General features: G+C 46.2%; 4 protein-coding genes across 5 annotated transcripts; 3 read left to right on the forward strand and 1 right to left on the reverse strand.

The window, feature by feature from the left end:
* Window positions 1-549: 549 nt before the first annotated feature.
* On the forward strand, window positions 550-1,788 carry LOC120700920 (F-box only protein 7-like). The gene has a single exon (XM_039985118.1). It carries the CDS (start codon window positions 550-552, stop codon window positions 1,786-1,788), a length of 1,239 nt encoding a protein of 412 aa, XP_039841052.1.
* A 4,804-nt stretch (window positions 1,789-6,592) lies between these two features.
* LOC120697030 (protein ELC-like) lies at window positions 6,593-9,002 on the reverse strand. Its single transcript, XM_039980121.1, has one exon. The coding sequence runs from the start codon at window positions 7,798-7,800 to the stop codon at window positions 6,802-6,804; it is 999 nt and encodes a 332-aa protein (XP_039836055.1). The 5' UTR covers window positions 7,801-9,002; the 3' UTR covers window positions 6,593-6,801.
* Window positions 9,003-9,245: 243 nt separating this feature from the next.
* LOC120697029 (exonuclease 1) lies at window positions 9,246-15,205 on the forward strand. 2 transcript variants are annotated; one of them, XM_039980120.1, is made up of 12 exons: window positions 9,246-9,563; window positions 9,655-9,691; window positions 9,819-9,980; window positions 10,372-10,450; window positions 11,797-11,841; window positions 11,920-12,069; window positions 12,140-12,254; window positions 12,721-12,821; window positions 13,500-13,597; window positions 13,681-13,773; window positions 14,212-14,429; window positions 14,604-15,205. In XM_039980120.1, exons 3-12 carry the CDS (start codon window positions 9,820-9,822, stop codon window positions 15,092-15,094), a joined length of 1,551 nt encoding a protein of 516 aa, XP_039836054.1. In that variant the 5' UTR covers window positions 9,246-9,563; window positions 9,655-9,691; window position 9,819; the 3' UTR covers window positions 15,095-15,205. The 2 variants fall into 2 exon arrangements, with proteins under 2 accessions (XP_039836054.1, XP_039836053.1); XM_039980119.1 differs by having other exon boundaries at window positions 9,248-9,563; window positions 9,806-9,980.
* A 1,754-nt stretch (window positions 15,206-16,959) lies between these two features.
* LOC120697034 lies at window positions 16,960-18,328 on the forward strand. The gene is made up of 3 exons (XM_039980155.1): window positions 16,960-17,363; window positions 17,505-17,687; window positions 17,777-18,328. Exons 1-3 carry the CDS (start codon window positions 17,085-17,087, stop codon window positions 18,101-18,103), a joined length of 789 nt encoding a protein of 262 aa, XP_039836089.1. The 5' UTR covers window positions 16,960-17,084; the 3' UTR covers window positions 18,104-18,328.
* The last annotated feature ends 31 nt before the right edge of the window (window positions 18,329-18,359 follow it).

Here is an 18,359-nt window from a genome sequence, read left to right on the forward strand (position 1 = left end):
CCATGCCCACGGCCGCGACGAGATCCAGCGGCGGCTGCTTCCCAAGGAGATGGCCGAGGAGGCGGATCTCGAGCTCGAGTCTGATGCCCCTCGTTTTTGCCTCTGCCGCGCTCGTGCTGTCCGCCGCGCTGCTGCTCGCCGTCGCGGCGCTGGCCGGCGTCCTGCATCGCACCCGGCAATGCCTTCCCCTGGAGCGACGCTACGAGTCGGAGCAGAGCGCGTCGCGGGCCACGAGGAGGAAGACGGAACTGACGAGTGGGGCTCACCTGACAGTGAGAGAAGCTGCGGGTACCAGCTGTTGGAGAGAGAAGAGAGAATCAGGGGGTAGCGAGGACATTTCGTATGCACTTGCTGACTTAGCGTGCATTAATTAAAATGGAAAAAATATAAGAGTTGTAACTAAAAAATATTAAATATGTAGGAGTTTTTTAAAAGTGATAAATCACCGAGTGCCGTTTGTTACCGTGGTAAAAATTGTAAAAAACCCGCCATGTCGGGCTCGACGGCCTTCGAATCGGATACCCAGTTTCGATCGCCGAATCGCCGCCAATGAAGGAACCGCCGGCCCTCGGCGCCGACTGGTCCAAGCTTCCGGCGGACATCCTCGGCACCATCCAAGGCGAGCTCGAGTTCCCCGACCTGTTCCGCTCCGCCGCCATCTGCCCCTCCTGGCGCGCCGCCGCCAGGTCCCTCCGCCGCCACGGCCTCTACTCGCGGCCCCAGACCCCCTGCCTCCTCTACTCCACCGCCGCGGCCGGCGCCCGCGCCGCCGAGCTCTACAGCCTCGCCGACAGGACCACGTACACCATCCCTCTTCCGGACCCGCCCATCGCCGAGCGCAGCGTCGTCGGGTCGTCCCATGGGTGGCTCGTCACGGCCGACGCCCGCTCGGAGCTCCACCTCCTCAACCCCGCCACCGGCGAGCAGCTCGCGCTGCCACCCGTCGCCACCGTCGAGCAGGTGAGCCCCGTCCTCGACGACGCCGGGGACCTGCAAAGGTATGACCTTTCTTTCTACGACGCCAAGCTGCCCAGGAAGGAGAACCAGCCGCCGCAGCCCTACGCGGCGGACCGGCTCCGGCTCCGGCGAGTCCTGTACCTGAAGGTGGTGCTCTCCTGTGATCCATCGCGGGGTGATTGCATCCTGATGATGATTCACAATCCATACCGGCAGCTCTCGTTTGCGAGAGTTGGAAGCAGCAAGTGGCACTGGATCACCACCTCGTTCTGGGTGTCCCAGTACTCGGACGGCATCTACCACGACGGCGCATTCTACGCCATGAATCTCCTAGGAGGGATTCATCGCTACACCATTGAAGGTTCTTGTGCCACACGAGATATTGTTCTGAAGGACACCCTGCCATACATGGCATATAGCATGTACATTGCTCGGACTACATCCGGAGACTTTCTGCAAATCCGGAGGATCACGACCGACACAAGCGAAGATTCACTGGAAACGCGGACGAGTGACCTTGAAGTGTTCAAAGTTGATCTTGAGGATCAACAAACCGTGGATGTTGATACCATGGGCGACGATTCCTTGTTCATCGGGCACAACTATTCCTGCTGTGTTTCCACAAAGGATTACCCTGGGCTGCGGCCCAACCATGTTTATTTCACTGACGACGATGAGTATTCGCTAATGGATGACCAAGATTACCGACGGGATGTTGGAGTGTATAGTTTGGAAAGTAAAAGTACCACTGAGATAGTCACTCCCGAACCATGGTTGAGTAGGCCAATCCCCGTATGGATAACACCAAGTTTCACCAAGATCAACAAATAGGTGTGTGTTCTTTGCATATTGTTTATACCTCTTTTACTCATTTACTCCTAACTAAGATGGTTGGAATCATTTCCATCTACCCCCTCCGTTCCAAATTATAAGACATTACAACAATCTTGGAGAGTCAAATTTTTTTATGTTTGACCAAATTTATATAATAGAATAATGATATTTATTATATAAACTAAGTACCATTAGATTTTTTATTAGTTATATTTTTATAGTACATCAATTTGATATTATAAATCTTTATATTTTTCTCTGTAATCTTGGTCAAACTTGAGATTGTTTTGACTCTTCAAGATTCTTGGGATGTCTTATAATTTGGAACGGATGGAGTAATTTTTATCCGTGGAACAATCATCCCTGTGTTCATATTTATTTATAATTTTATATATGCTTAGTTCCATGCACACTTCACTATCGAACGTATCGTTTTCAAGTTTCCTAGGCCCAAAATCATAGAGCTACAACCATCTCTGCAACTGTAGGCAACACCTTACTCTTTATATTAACTCAATCATAAACTTCCATCTGCCAACTCAACTAACTCAGTATGCATATTCCATGAGCTGCTCTATTTAAGCATACTCATTTCTTCCGTCACTCCTACGGGGTATGTTGTTCTGAATTTTCCCTTTTTTTTTCCTAGTAGGCTGGGGTGATATGATCTCAAGTTCTCAACGTTCAAGATGCCTACATGCTTGATCCGGGTATGCACTGCTTAGGAATGAGGGGCACCAGGAGGCACACCAAAACTGGCTGTGTTGCTGTGGCTGTACTCTGTTAATCAGAAACAAGCTAATGATTCCAGAGAAGTCACCAGTAGCAACTTTGTTGTAACGATGAAAACTGGACACCTACTTTAAGTATTCAGTATGAAGATCCGTAAGAGGAGGTCTGGGGTGGTGGATCTTGCGGCGTGCTCTTCCATGTTGTCGAGGCTGCCAGCGGAGGATTTGGAAGTGGTGGCTTCGATTTCGGCCCTGGTTCAGGCGGATTGGAGTTTAGGCTGGCGAACGGGATTCCTGAGCTCAGAAAGATAACTGGAGATCTTGGACTCCTTTGTAATTTTCTTTTACTTCAGGGTCCTGTTTGTAAAATGGGAATTGTACTGTTCATCAGTTTAATATATCCTCCCCTTCGCAAAAATAAAAAGTTTTGAAAGTTCAGCTTTTTACCAGAGAGAGCGAAGAGTTCATCATGTATATGGCATGTACCATACATATAATGAACATAGTGAAGAAAGATATTAACTAGTGCAACCAATCATTTGGTTCCCAGTAGAAACTAAAGCACAAAAGGTTGAAATCATTTCTTTCTAATTTTTATCCGTGGAACAACGTCATCCTTATGTTCATGTTTTTTATTTATATATGCTTAGTTCCATGCACACTTCACTATCCAGCGCATCGTTTTCAAGTTTCCTAGGCTCAAAACCATGGAACTACAACCATTTATGCAACTGTAGGCAACACCTTACTCTTTATATCAACTCAATCATTAACTTCCATCTGCCAAGTCAACTAACTCAGTATGCATATTTCATTACCTGCTCTGTTTAAGCATACTCATTTCTTCTGTCACTTCGTTCCTCTCGGGTTTGTTGTTCTGATTTTTTCGTTTTTATAGTAGGCTGGGGTGATATGATCTCAATGTTCAATTTGCCTACATGTGGTCACATGATACATGATCATTGCTGCTCCAGTTGGTCATCTCATTTAATTTCTTCTTGAGGAATGTTGAGTACTCTATCCTACTTGTGATGAGTGAATTGTCAACCATGCAGTGTGATCGTGCGCTTGGTCTTTGGATTGCAGGTACACGGGTGTCGAGTGTCGACGGGGAGCTGTTGTGGAGGTGCTGTGGCCGATGGACCGTGCGGTGGACGGCGGCGAAGGGCAGCCGGAACCGGAGCTCAGACCGGGCGGCAGCTATGACGTCCACTCCTGGATCGAGGGCGCAAGCGGCGACGGAAGGCGGGTTTCTTGGTTTGCGCCACAAAACTAAGGAGGCGGACGGCGGTCGAAGACGCCAAGTCGTGGAGGCACGGGCGTCGGTCTCGGGACTGACGGAGGCGACGGGCGTCGACGGCGTCTAGGGCCTCGCTGCGGGCGAGGAGGTGACGGGCGTCGGGCGGCGTCTAGGGCCGTCAGAAGGCCGAGGCGGGAACGGCGTCTAGGGCCAAGGCGTGGAGGCGGGAATCTTCCCGCGCGTGAGGTTTTGGCGATTTTCTCAAAACCGTCCACCTACCCGGGTTTCGCGGACCCTCCAAAACCGCGGACCTGATCTTCATCAAGATGTCGGCATCGCGGAGAAGACTTCGTTTCGAAGAAAGAACCTCGGCCGTCGGATGAGATCGTGTACAGGGGGTGCTACAGGCCAACCGGTCTGACCGGTCCCTAGCACCGGTCTGACCGGTCCAATGCATCGGTCTGACCGGTCCCGTGGGTATAAATACCCCTTCACTTGTGTTAGGTTAATTGCGGCTTTTGTAATCTGTTCGGGGACTCATCTGTTCTCCAGGCCGCCGCCCCTGCGTCTCCCTCCCTCTGTTCTTCTCTTTAGAGTAGGATTTGATTATGAAATTGTGAGACTTTGTATTGGATTTGATTGGGAAAGGAGGCCCTATCCTCCTTGTGCCCTCTGGGCTTTTGAATCAATCCAATTCCGTCCCTCTTGTGCTTTTTGTGCTGGATTTTGGTTTCATCTTTGGTGCACACGATTGCGATGGTTCTACGAGCTCTTTGTTGTGATTCCCGTGCTTCTAATCCTGTCCCAAACACTCTGGAATCACAAGCTCTTTCGAATTGGATTTCTTTAGTTTTTGAGAAAACCCCAATCCTTCTTGATCTCCCCTCGAATTCTCAAGATTTGTTGATCTTTAGGACGAGATCTCTTAGGGATATGTTCACGGGGTAGGGGCGAAGCTATCCCCCAAGTTTCATCGATTTTCATGGTCGTTTGGTTGAGATTCATCGTTTGAATCCAAGTTTTCGGGGGTTTTCTGGGTGCCACCGGTCAGACCGGTTGGCAAGACCGGTCAGACCGGTCTGCTAGTTTTTGAACAGCTGAGACCGGTCAGACCGGTCCAGGCAGATCAGGTCGGCTGTTTTCCCGATTCGCTTCCGAATTGCTTCGGGTTTTCGCTCGCTCGTACGAGGCATTTTGTGTTGGTTTAGCTTTTCAATAGCTATTCCAAACTTTGGTCAGAACACTCAAGGGCTTGGGTGATTTTCGGGATATAGGCCGACGGTTTGAATTTCAGAAGAAATTTTGATCGCCTCCCATTCACCCCCTCTGCTCGCCGGCTTCTACCACTTATTATGGAGCGAAACATGCTAGCGTTCAACCAACTAGAGGGATTGAAGGAACGAGCCCTCGCTCCCTCTCATCTGCTTTCTTCCTGCGCTCCCTCTTCGTTCTCCGCCAGTCCGCCGCTCTCCGTTGCCACCACCATGGCCTGATGGTCTTTATACTAATAACTCAAGTCATTGACCTCCATCTACCAACTCGGTATGCATATTTTATCACCTGCTCTATTATTTAAGCACACTCATTTCTTTTGTCACTTCCCTGTGAGGTGTTGTTCTGAATTTTCCTATTTCTAGGTAGGCTGGGGCGATCTAATTTCAAACGTTTGATATGCCTACGTGTGGTGTGGTGCGTGCTTGATCCGGGCATGCACTGCTTAGGAACGAGGGGCACCAGGAGGCACACCAAAACGATTACTTCTCCTGTCGATGCAAGACATGCTGCAGAAACGGGTTCCTTAAAAATTGCTAGTTTTGTCGGAACAATGAAACTTGGATATCTACCGAGCATTTGCCGTATAGCATCGCTGAATTCAAGAAAGCATCGCTGAATTCAACAATTGAGTTTAGCCTTCGTGCAATGTTGGTTTCGAGTGCAGTTTTCATCAGAGAGGACAAAGAAGTTATTATCACTTAATATGCAGTGTGTACCACACATAGGGAACAGGGGACAGAGTGAAGAGAGACAGGGGCGGATCCAGCGTGGGGGCTGGGGGTGCGCCAGCCCCCCTACGTGCTTGCACATCAAGGAAAAGTAGGGGAGGAATGAGGGGAAGAAGAAGAGAAGAAAGAAGGAGAGGGGGGGGGGCTGGAGGAGGAAGAAGGATGTCAGCCCCCCCTGTCCATGAATCCTGGATCCGCCACTGAAGAGAGATATTAGCAGTGCTGTCGATCACTTGGTGCCCAAAAGAGAACGGCAAGAACCTAATTTACTCTCTAGTCTGAAGTTCTGAACCTGGCTAAGCCCTCATAACCATGTACCATTTGACTTCCATATAGAAGCTTTGTATCCACACTTGATGATCCGCTCCATGTGTACATATGTACTCCACCTCTCACAGGGTCATTGCTGCTCCAGTTGGTTGTCTCGTTTATTCCGTCACTTGTTCTGGGGTGTTCATGAGGCACACTTGACACTACTCAAGCCATGTTGTTGGATAGCAGCTCTTGTTTAATTTCCTGGTGTTGTTCTGAATTCTTTTACCAGCTATATTAGTAGCCAGGCTGGGTGATGAATCTCAACATTCAACCCATGACACGTACAGCTGCATTCTTCATTTGTGATCCTTTGGAACGAGGGGCAACAGGAGGCACAACAAAACGGGACGCCGTCGACGTTCTTACGCTACATTTTGTTGATTACTGTAGTTGAGAAGAAGCAGAGCAGCCTGCTGAATTGTAGTCACCACAAGAAAAAATCTGTGGTACTAATCACCTTTCCGTTATGACAATTGAAATCGGACATCAGCTAGTGGTTGACACGGCACTGCTGAATTCAACAGTCGGGTTTGACAATTTCAGAGTTCAGTTTTCAATTTTCCCTTATCAGATCGAACGAAGAGTTCATCAGTTGTAGACTAATTTCCCAAGGAAAATTGCAATTTCTGAACACAAGTGAAACCATACCTGTTGATTGGACACTACACTGTGCCAAATAAACGAATAAATAAAGATGTTAACTAGTGCAATCGATTATTAATTAGGCGTTCATCGACGTGGACGCTGCGTAGCAATGGAAGAACTGCTCCCTGGCGAGGACCTTGACGCGCTTGATGTACTCCTGGAAGCTGAGGTCCCCGTTCTCCAGCGCGTGGCCAAGGGCGTCCATGGCGTCGTCCGCGGCGAGCTCCGACGCCTTGCTCTCCAGCCACCGCGGCGCGTCGCCCGCGGCCGCGTGCGGAGCCAACGCCGCTCCCGGATCGGGCGCGCGGCTCGCCGTGCACAGCCAGGCGAGCAGCTGGCCGCGGTGGGCGAGGCTGGCCGTCACGGCGCGCTCCAGCCGCATCCTCTCCTCTTCCAGGTCGCGGACGGCGCGGCCCATGGCGTCGCCGCGTGCCCGGAGGCCGGCCTGCAGCGAGGACAGGGCATGGATGTCCCCGTCGACGCCGCCGCGGAAGGCCGCTGCGTCCCTGCCCAGCCTCGAGGCGAGCTCGTTGGCCAGCACGGCGTGCATGCGCCGCCGCTCCTCCTCCACCGGCGTCGCTCCGGCGGTCGTCGCGTCGGCGAAGCCGAAGGTGGACTTCAGCGGGTGGCACATCCTCAAGGCCGCGACGAGGCTCCGCACGAGGCCGGCGAGGCTGGAGGTCGGCACGCTCCATTCGTCGAGGTACGGCAGCGTGCGGTGGACGCGGCCGGTGCGGTGGTCGACGAAGGGGTGGTCGGGGACGAGCGACGCCGACGGCGCGGCGGGGAGCGCGTAGACGAGCGGCGGGCGGTAGGGGTACTCCCTGGGGAGCCACAGGGTGAGGAGGACCGGCGGCAGGGCGGGGGAGACGGCGAGGAGGCCCCGCGCGTTGAGCAGCACGGTGGAGGCGCCGTCGTCGCTGGTGTAGGTGTCGACGGAGGGCGAGAGGGTGGGGAACTCCTGGAGGACGGCGAGGACGTGCTTCCGGACGAGCCACCGGAGGTCAGGGTGCTCGTACGGGGCCAGCGCCGCGTCCACCAGCACCACCGTGCCGACGGCAGCCGCCGTCGCCATGCACGCCGCCGCGTCCTCGCAAGCGGATCAAACGCTCCCAGAGACTCCGACAGAGATAATATGGGTCGTCGGGACGAGGCCGTTCTGCTTGTTTGGATCGGTAAAAAAATTGGGATCTTTGTCATGACTTCAACACGGATTGACGAAGACAAGAACAAGAAGCTTCTGCTACACTGTGCACGCAAAGCCTCGCCAAGTTTCCATTGAATTTAAGGTGTTCATACGGTGACAGCTACCTCCTGCCATTAGTTATCTCTTAACAATTGGCAAGAAATGCTGTTAGGACTATCTCATAGGTGTCCTTGCCACTAGCAAATGTGAAGGCGATGATAACGACTTCATGGTTATCAAGCAAGCTGGAAAAGTAGAGAATGCCGGCCTAGAACGACAACATCTGTGATATTTTGGACATCTGTGATAACTCCATTTGGTCACAACCAAGTGAGGGCAACCAGCAACACTCTAACAGCACCACCCAACCGGCCGTACTTTTCTCACACAACAATGATGCTAATACTATACTTATACAAAAACATTTTTTCGAGATGCATCTACTCATCAGTTTGGAAAAACCCAACTCAAATTCGAATATCACTTTTTTTTGCAGGGAATTCAAAACCTCACTTTTTTCTTTATTGGAAGAGCAGTGTTTCTCAATTTTACTCTCAGTAATGCTGCATTTCCTAGCCTCCTATGCCGGACAGCCTAGTAGAACTTGGAGAGTTTCCTGTGTGGCATGAAAATAAGCGAAAAATGCCTACTGGTCTGGTTTAACTTTTACACGCCAGGCTTGGTCCTGTCTCACTGCTGCGGGGACTCGTGCGTGCTCGGGTTTGAGCTCAAGTGAAGCAATCGAAACAAGGGAGGGTGAGGATTGAGGAACCCGTCAGAGAAGAAATCGAGTGAAAAGTGAAAACTCTCAGAAGCTGACCGATCAGCAATGAGAAAATTTGCTTCACTTCACGGGGATACACAAAAGTCTTGTGGACTTGAGGTGCTGCCACAGACCGTGATAGCTACCGTTACCTGTTTTTGTTGTTGAAATGTTTGGCTGACCAAATGGCAGGTGGACTTGTTGTATGTGACAGACAATTAAAGGAGTATCAACAAGGTCAGTCCCTAAGTAAGTACTGTACCTGCTCTTCGCAAAAAGAAAAAGTACTGTACCTGTTGTGGCTCAAATATTCCTTTTGGTCACGAGATGTTCCCAGTAAAACATATATTTTTATCGTTTAACTCCGTTATTTTCTTCTCTCGTTTTTTTGAGATTGAGAATTTACTCCGTTATTTTTCTGACAGCTTGCTGTTTAACTCCGGCCTATAGTAGCTCACGGGCCTGCTTGAATGGAAAAAACTGGACCAGGCCCAGACACTCTTAGGTCTTTTGGATCAGGCCTTTATGGGCTGGGCCTTTTTTTTTATTCAGCACTGGTGAAAGCGCGGGAAACTAATCCGGCGCGCGCGAAACAAAACGAGGCTCCCACCCACCAGTCCGCCTCGCCAGTTGTGGGACCCGCGATACCTCTAAACCTGTCAGCGACTCCATACTCCTCGCCTCCTGGAGCATGCCCCCATTTCTCCCCCTCCGCCGCTTCTTCCAATCTTCCCCAGTCATCTGAAATCCCAATCCAATACTTCCAGGAACCAATCGAAATCAGTTGGCTTTCGATTGTGTGCGCACACGGATGGGGATCCCCAATCTTCTCCGCTTCCTGAAGCCGTTCATCGAGCCCGTGCACATCAACAAGTACGCCGGCAAGCGGGTAAACAGATCCCCATCCCACCTCTCGCGCTGCAGTTTCTCTCACATTTCCATCCCTCTTGGTTTCCTGACATTTTGCGCTGAATCTGCAGGTCGGCATAGATGCCTACTCCTGGCTCCACAAAGGAGGTTCGGTTCGTTTGTATACCTGCAATGTGTTGAGTAGTAGTACTGATAAGATTCTTTCGACAGTATTTTTAACATATTTTGTTTGATTCTTGTGTTTGATTTATGGTATTTCAGCCTATTCTTGCAGTATGGAGCTGTGCATGGACCCCAAGAGCGCTGCAGCCAGGCGCTACATCAGCTACTTCATGCACCACATCAACCTCCTGCGGCATTACAAGGTTGTTCCCGTCGTCGTCTTTGACGGGGGCAGCATGCCTTGCAAGGCGGCCACGGATAATGAGCGGCAGAGGTATGGCAACTCGAGCTGTGATGATATTTGGTTAAGAGTTCAGAGTCTCATTGTCCGTCTCTGTGTGTAGTTTTGTGATTTCTCTCGTCAGCTTATGTGCTTTGATGGTAATATAATGTGCAGTGATTTGGGATTATTTCCTTTGTTAGCATGATAGCATCCATGAGGCATTTCTCTTTGTCAGTGCATACGGGGCCAAATTGGAGCTGGGCTGTCCTCATTACCTAAAAGGCTAAAACCAATTGTTGTTATGCTCATAGCCCATCAGCTATTCGATAGTTGTATAAGACTCCTGCTATTTAGATTTCTTTGCGGTCTATTATAAAAAGGTTATTATGCGATTCCAAACACCTAAGCTGTACATTTAAGTCTCATTTCTATTTACATTCAGGAAGAGGGCGCTCAGTTTGAAGATGGCAAAAGAAAAGCTTGAGCAAGGAAACACAGCTGCTGCTGCTGACCTATTCCGGGTAAGCGTCTACCTTTCTTCTTGCAGTTGTTGTCATACTCATACCAGAAAAATTGCTGCAACCTTTTTGTCTTCTTAAAATATTTGGTGTCATTTTGATATCTACAGACATTCAATGCCAAAAATTGACCCTCCACAACTTTGATCATTATTTTTCTGTGACTGTGTATGTTATAAAAAGTTATTTAAATCTACAACATCAATATACTGGAGTCGTTCCCATGTGACAATCACTGTTTTGTATTATGTTGTCAGAGTATTAAAAGTAGCACTTGCAATATTCTGGGATGTTGCAAGTAAAAGAGAATGCAGGTGGAAATTTGTTACTTTAAGCCCATGAGAACTACCTTAAATTTCGTCCCCATTTCCTTTAGGGACAGTGAGTCTGGACTCTGGAAGCCTATGTATCAACTGACAATTAGCTCTTTTCGGTGAAATATAAGACATAGGGTGCACAACTATGAAGTACTGAGGTTTGAAGTATTCGCTTATCACTAACCGTGTAGTTGTACTATGGAAGGGGAAAGTTAGAACAAGGGCAGAAGTGCTACTGATTTAATTAAGAAAAGTAGAATTCAAAAAATTACAAAGCCGTGATTGAAACAAGTACTCAGTGGACACCACCTGTAACTGAGGACAGAAAACAGAATGCAATCTTTAATACTGAAATTGACACTGCAACAAGGGATTTTCTAATACTATGAGAAATGTGTATGATAGCCTGATAGCATACTGTGCTGCACCATTAACCAAGCAAGATCCTGCAGTATTTTCAGCTGCTGCTTTCCAAGTAGTACTGATGGAATCATGGAAAGGGAGCAACAGAACCTGCACTGGATGTCATATTCAGATTTCTTCTAGTATTGTCCACATGTTCTCCAGTGTTTTAAAGGCGTCGCCTAGGTGTCCAGGCGGACCCAACTCGCCTTGAGTTACAGTGGCGCCTTGTCGCCTAGGCGTCCGGGCGTACCCAGCTCGCCTCGCCTCGCCTCGCCTTACCGCCTTTAAAACACTGATGTTCTCCACTTCCATTATCTTACTATTTTTTATCCATCTTTAGTGATGGGATGTGGTGCCAGAAACTTGTCACTTGCTTTTATGCATTCTATAGTGATTATTGCTTGATATTCCCAAATTTCAGTGTAGCTCTTGAAATGCTGCTAGGATCACATGACTTGATTGGTTTTGTTGATGTCATGATATAGAGTTAGGAGGCCAGTTGGCAAGCAGCAATCAAGTCATACAGAGGCACTAGTCAGAATAGAAGAGGATTCCTGTAATCCTTGGTTATGATGAGTAGGAGGCAGACATAATTATGATTCTCTGACACTGATTGTTAATTTACAGAAAGCTGTGCACATTACTCCATTGATGGCTTATCAACTAATTCAGGTACTACATTGAAAGTAATTCTGTGTACACATTCTTTACATCTTATAGAAAAAAAAATCCTAAGTTTTCGTTTTCCAGATTTTGCGGTCAGAAAATGTTGAATTTGTGGTTGCTCCGTATGAAGCTGATGCACAGTTGGCATATCTAACTACTCTTGATGCTGATCAAGGGGGCATAGCTGCTGTAGTCACGGAAGACAGTGACTTAATAGCATATTGTTGCCCTGCTGTGAGACAACTACTTCCTCCTCATATGCTTTTCATTCTGTTTGCGGTATCTGACATATATCAAAATTTAGATTATATTTAAGATGGATCGCTTTGGGAACGGTGAAGAATTCACAATGGAGAGAACCCTAAAGACAGAGAAACATGGTCTTTCCTTCCGAGATTTTGATCAACAACTTCTTACGGGTAAGTCATGCCCATGTCCGAACATTTTCCCCAGATGAATTATCAGAAATAAAAGTGATCTGAGTACTACTCCAGTTAAAGACGCCTCACTCTGCACAATTTAGCCTATTAAAGGTTCCACATTCTTGCAGCTTAGGTTTATCGAGCTTCTATACAGAATGACACCGATGTATTTTGCTTGACAAGTTACTGTATCTTTTGTTTTATTGTTTTTCTGTCACAGGTTGGCTAGCCATTTTCATTATCTTCTCATTTTTCAGTTTTCACCCTAGAGGACCTATGAAACTAAATTCTTTGCTTTCAATGTGTTATAAGAACATTACTTTTTTCTTAATCTATTCCCGTTTTTCAAATGGCAATATAAACATGTTAAAAGAGAAAGGAAAACTGCAGAAAACACCTTAGAAAAGGTTGTATTGCAAATATATTTTAGTACTGCTGACATTTCACTTTTATATTTGGACAGGCATGTGTGTTCTTGCAGGATGTGACTTCCTTCCATCAATTTCAGGCATTGGTACTAAAAGAGCATATTCCATCATCTCGAAATATAAAGATATCAATCGTGTATGAATGATTACTCCCTTGATCTTGTGTTATTATTAAGAAAAGAAACATTATTTACTCTGTTCATATTTTGCCATAAACTTCATTTAAGAAATGCAGGGTAAGATAGTAGTACCATTTTGAAGTATATGTGCAGTTTGCTAAAAGGGACAGTGCATTGAAAATTTTAAGATGCACTTATTTAGAAACTGAATGTTTTTTGAGCTATTGTGTAATTTTGTGTTTTAAATACTCCAATCTGTAACGTTACTGCATAACATTCTATAATGTTTTTGGAACATTTATTTCAGAGTACTTTGTGTAGTGACAGTAAACTATGAAATTTTTAAGACACATCTACTTACAATACAGAATATTTCCGAAACCATTTAGAAGCATATTTTGGAGTACTCTGTATGTAACCACTGTAATATACTGATTGAACTTTTGGAACGTTCAACTTTGAATGAAAGAATCTGATATATAATTTGCAGCAGTTACATTTTCTTAAACAACAATTACTTTGTGTTACTGAAATTTTCTGCTTGATACATTGCATACTGTTGCACAAGTGCACTCTCCATAATTACACCATTTTTTTATGCTGTATCTTATAATTGTCTGAACAATCTGCAGTCTGCGGTGATGAATGTTGTTTTGTTGTATAAAGAGCTGCCTGACTGATTTAAGCATTGCCAGGTTATATCAAACTTAAAGCTTGACAAGCGGTACTCTATGCCAGATGATTATGCTGATTCCTTATGGAAAACTCTTGCAGTGTTCAACCATGCTAGAGTGTAAGATTGTGTTTTATCTTGCTTTGCGCATCTGTATGACTTGTGAAAAGACACTGATGAGCCACTTTCTTTTAATGTCCCAGATATGATGTCAAAAGCAAGTCACTGAAACATTTGAAACCTTTGGATGCACAATATCTTACTTACTTGGATGGAGACCTGGATATTCTTGGACCGTATCCTAAAGTTTGTTTGATAAGCCTGAGCATGAGCCATCTGTATAAAATGTTTGTTGCTGACTACATCTCTGATAGTACTAGCATCAATACAGGGGGACAGTTTTATGTACTACCAGGTTTTGATGCTTCAATTATTGGTTCCTTCATTAAATGGCTGATTTATTTAGGCAAACAACTAAACTCTAACTTGCCACTAATTTAGGTGCGTAGTAGTCTGTCCTATTCCTTTTGGTTTTCTTAAAGTGCACTTTGTGCACTAACCATGCTTTGATTTAACCAGCGGTCATATGTGTAGTTGTCATAGTAGCAAATATCTGTAGTGAACTACTGACTTGATATGGCTTGCTGCCTACAAAGAAATATATTTCAAATCAGTCTTCCAGATAATTATTTATTTTGTACTGTTACCACTGTGAATTCCTTAATCATCTAAAGAGCATTATCACCATCAATTGCAAGAGGGATTGCAGAGGGGCACCTGAATCCAATTACCATGAAAGCATTTGATCAGTACTCTAGAATCATTAGCCCTATTGGTTTTCTTGATACCTCGGCATTTGACATTGCTAATGAATGTGGTTCTCAGGAAATTTCAACACAAAAGAGTTGTATTACAATCCTTTCATCCCAGGAAAGCAAAGAAAATATGTTAGGTAAGTGTGAACTTGGACAAACTTAACATTATTCTTTTCCTTTTTGCGAATCTAATTTCTTTCAAAGATAAAATGGATGATTATTATGCCCTCACTGTCCTATGGTACTCCAGTGAACTAGTCAAGTTCAGGACTTCTCATAGTGTTTTTATTTTATTATACAATGTTTTGCAGTTGATGAGATTTCTAGCGATGGGCAAAAGTGCAAAAAAGGTGTTCTTGCCCTTGGCAAATTTCTACAGCAGAAGCAATCCCCTCGAGTGGAAAGCAATCAAGTGGAGCTGAGAAATATCCCTGAGAACAACCCATTCAAGAAAAGGAAATTACCAGCTGATAAGGGTCAAGAATTGGGTCAAAATGAGTTACTAATTGATCTGGAAGATGAAAAATCCGATTTATCATGCTCAGCATTGTCACAAGAGAGCAATCAGACAATCAAGGATACGAAACAATTGGGTTTTGGCCATGAAGATTATGACGAACCAAGTTTGTTGTTGAATGAAGTACCTGTTGCTATTTGCTCATCATTGACACGACATAGTGTCAAATCTATGCCAAATAAGATGGTTCCCAAGAGGCAAAAAATCCTGAAGAGGTCCATGGATAAGACGAACAAAAAAGTTAATGGAAGCAGCGGAATAATGAAATTTTTCACGCGATTGTAATTCAATTCACCTGACTTTTCAGTTTTTCATTTGAGTTATTGAGAAATGGATGTGTTGACAGCCTTTTTTGATCTGTCTTGCTATAGTAAGAAAATTTTGTTTATCTTCAAATGCGAGTCTATTTGCGGTGATGGGTTCCAAACATGTTTTTTTGGGGGATCCATATCATGGTATATGTTCTTATCATGCACAACTATAACTTTATTTTAAAATTTGATGCATATGCATGAATGCTAGCCCGACACTCTTGGGAAAAAGAACTAGTGTACATAGTCACTGCTGTTAAGCTCTTGTATCTTGGTGAGTTTTCTAAAAAAAATGAAGACAAAAAACTCACATCTAACAGAAATTCTGTTTACCTCGTCTTCTATCCTCATTTTCTATCCAGGGGGTGCCGCTGGGCATCTTTGTCTAGCGCTGAGCGCTAGCTATTTCTTTTTGGATTTGGAGAAGCTGTTGGATTTTATTTTTTTTCGCTAGCTATTTCGTTTTACATAATAGATATATCAAAATTTTAACTATTTATAGATACAAGAGTTCTTGAAGATGCTCTTACATAGTCATTGCTTAAGTTGATGTGGATACTGTTTCGCTAATTAGAATTACTTATACGAAAGTGCCTGTTTTTAGATATTAGAAATATTCTAGCCTTTTGCATGTCCGATTCATGCAACCTGTACACGTGTGCCATGAACCAAGAAACTAATAATATTGTACACACACACATATATAATCTATCTCCAAGATTTAATTTACCACCATTAAAATAAGTATATACTTTGTTGACCTAAACTTCATATGCAAAACTCCTCTCGGCAGGCACACTCCACAAAATCATGAAATACGGGCTCATGCAAGGGGAATCCAAAAGGCTTTAGAGCAAGTATTATGGGTGGTGGAAAACCGGCTGAGAGTCTACGTGGACGAAGAGAAAGAAAGAGACTGGCGTCTGGCGACGCGCCGGCTGAAGCCGAGGAAGAGAGCATGCATCTGCTGCTATTGGTTCAGATAGTGGGCCCCGCCACCATCAAGTCGAGCGTCCCGGCGGTCGACGTGGTTATTAGCCATGCTCTCATGCTAACTAGGGCTAGGGCCTACTCGGTGGATGGAGATGGATAAGTACGTAGTGTAGCTAGCGGCTAGGGCTTGGTTTCTGCCCCAGCCTAAGGGCAGCCCCAACAAGTCGTTAGGAGTGAAGCCACCTCAACATTTCAAATTAAAATAATATGAAGAGATAACATGGCGTCGCTACGTTAAGCGAGATGCAATAGCACAACTTCTCATGCAAAGCGGGTCCCACCACTTCACCTCTCCACGGTTCTCTCTGCTCTCTCTCTGGTAGTCTCTCTGCTCTCTCTCTGGTAGTCTTCCTATGGCCTATCAGGAACATGGCACGGAGGGCTAGCATAATTTAGGAAATTGAGCTAGAGTAAGGCTGTTGGACAGGTCATCTACACTACATGCTATATTCTACGTGAATGATATTATAGAGAGTAGTATGCTACAATCATTGCGGGTGCCCTAACACTGTTGGGCGTCAAATCGGTATCAGAAATGGGACAGTGCCTCGGATGGGTCAACATGTCAGAACGGAACGGAACAACCATTCTGGGACCAGTTGACTGCCGGTGGCGCGTGAGGGTGGTTCCGGGGGCCCCACAAGTTGAACTTGCCTGAACCGTAACGCGCATGCTACTGCCCGGCCGGGCCAAGCAACCGTACGATCGGCGATCGCCGCTACTCGCGATGCAGCCTCTCCTGACCTAGCGCGTCCGTTTCCGTTTCTGCAGCCCACTGTCCTGTCCCCCCGCGCGGCCGGCCCTCCGGTGACCTACTAGCCGCCTCCCACTTTTCCTCGTCTCTCTCTCGCAGTCCCACCTACTCCAGAGTCCAGATCCAGAGAGACAGCGCTCACAGCTTGGTGTCGCCGGCGGCTGGCCATGGAGCTGCGATCAGGCCGCTGCGTCGTCGTCCCGACGCCGGCGGCACGATGCGGCGTGTCGACGTCGTGGCCCCTCGGCTCAGAAAGTTCAGGCTGCTGTCCTGTGGGAACCGGGACTGGGTCATCAAGTTCTCCGAGTCCAATAATATCGACAACCTCTCGTTCAAGTACTGCTCCATATCGTCTTGTTCCGTTGGGTTTGCTTGCTGGCGCCTCAAGAGTCTGGACATGGCCATCATCGAGTCGAGCTCGAGCACCAGCGAGCAGGGACGACATGTCGTCGATAATCTTGTCCACGTGTTTTCTCTGGTGATAATCATCTTCGGCGTACGTGCTTCTTCAAATCTTCACTGCTAGCTACTGTAAACTTTTCCAGCTTTGATTACATAATTTCCATTATTTTTTATTAGTTACATAGCTAGTAGTCGACTAGTCGTCCCAGGAGCTAATAATGACTAATATTTTCAGGGTGATCCTAGCGCAAATCGGAGCTTCGCGGAGGAGATAGCATGCCTTCCAGTGACCAACTTCTCTGTTCTGAAGCTGGAAGTACCTATACTGCAGTGCTTTACTGGACTACCAGTCGTGCTTCATCACCTGCTCACCACTCTGAATGTTAGAAGGCTCCAGCTGGTCATATCCCGATACACGGTATGAGTTCGCTTAGTTTAATTTGCACATCTTAAGTAGCAGTCATCATAGATGAAGCTTGATCAGTATCTGATTTGATCCTTGTTTAGGCATCATCAGTTGCAAAACTTCGTACTCCCATCATGGTGGTAGATGAAGATTTCTCCTACCCTGAGCTTGAAGAGGTCGAAATTGAAGGCTTCGATGTAACTCATTATCATCAGCTTCATTTTCTGGAGGTTCTATTCAAGTCTGCACCTGTGCTAAAAATTGTGCGAATCAATTTGTCATCGGGGGTTTCACAAAGTCACCTGGGGTACAAAGAACTCTCCAGCATTTTTCAGGCAAATGCTACGGTGCAATCATTTGTGAATGGAAGTCTTCAGAAATGTGATGAAGACAATCTGCCCCAGGCCCCATCGTCGCATCGCATGTAGGCGGTATAATCGGCTGGTAGGCGCCATTATGTGTCGCCATCCTGCCTTGCTTGCTCTTCGTGCTCCAGCCTTGATGTTTGTTAACTAATTGAAGCTATTAGTACTTTTGATGTTTTTTCCATATATTGCTTCCGTGTTTTAATTCGATCGAAACAATTTATTCAAACTTAAGAGGCCTTTTCTAGTCCATGGAATTGGTTGCTTTTTCAATGGCTTCTATTGCCATCTACAATTTATTTATTTGCAAACATTTAAG

The sequence above is a fragment of the Panicum virgatum genome, chromosome 3K (genome assembly GCF_016808335.1).
Source record: "Panicum virgatum strain AP13 chromosome 3K, P.virgatum_v5, whole genome shotgun sequence".
NCBI lineage: Eukaryota > Viridiplantae > Streptophyta > Magnoliopsida > Poales > Poaceae > Panicum > Panicum virgatum.

Excerpts from the sequence above, each read along its gene's own strand:
- LOC120700920 (XM_039985118.1), top strand. The coding sequence starts at position 550 with ATGAAGGAACCGCCGGCCCTCGGCGCCGACTGGTCCAAGCTTCCGGCG.
- LOC120697030 (XM_039980121.1), bottom strand. The coding sequence starts at position 7,800 with ATGGCGACGGCGGCTGCCGTCGGCACGGTGGTGCTGGTGGACGCGGCG.
- LOC120697029 (XM_039980119.1), top strand. The coding sequence starts at position 9,486 with ATGGGGATCCCCAATCTTCTCCGCTTCCTGAAGCCGTTCATCGAGCCC. Across the intron at positions 12,255-12,720 it reads TGATCAACAACTTCTTACGG|GCATGTGTGTTCTTGCAGGA; the intron begins GTAAGTCATGCC and ends ATATTTGGACAG. Across the intron at positions 13,774-14,211 it reads GACCTGGATATTCTTGGACC|AGCATTATCACCATCAATTG; the intron begins GTATCCTAAAGT and ends AATCATCTAAAG.
- LOC120697034 (XM_039980155.1), top strand. The coding sequence starts at position 17,085 with ATGCGGCGTGTCGACGTCGTGGCCCCTCGGCTCAGAAAGTTCAGGCTG. Across the intron at positions 17,364-17,504 it reads TGGTGATAATCATCTTCGGC|GGTGATCCTAGCGCAAATCG; the intron begins GTACGTGCTTCT and ends TAATATTTTCAG. Across the intron at positions 17,688-17,776 it reads TGGTCATATCCCGATACACG|GCATCATCAGTTGCAAAACT; the intron begins GTATGAGTTCGC and ends ATCCTTGTTTAG.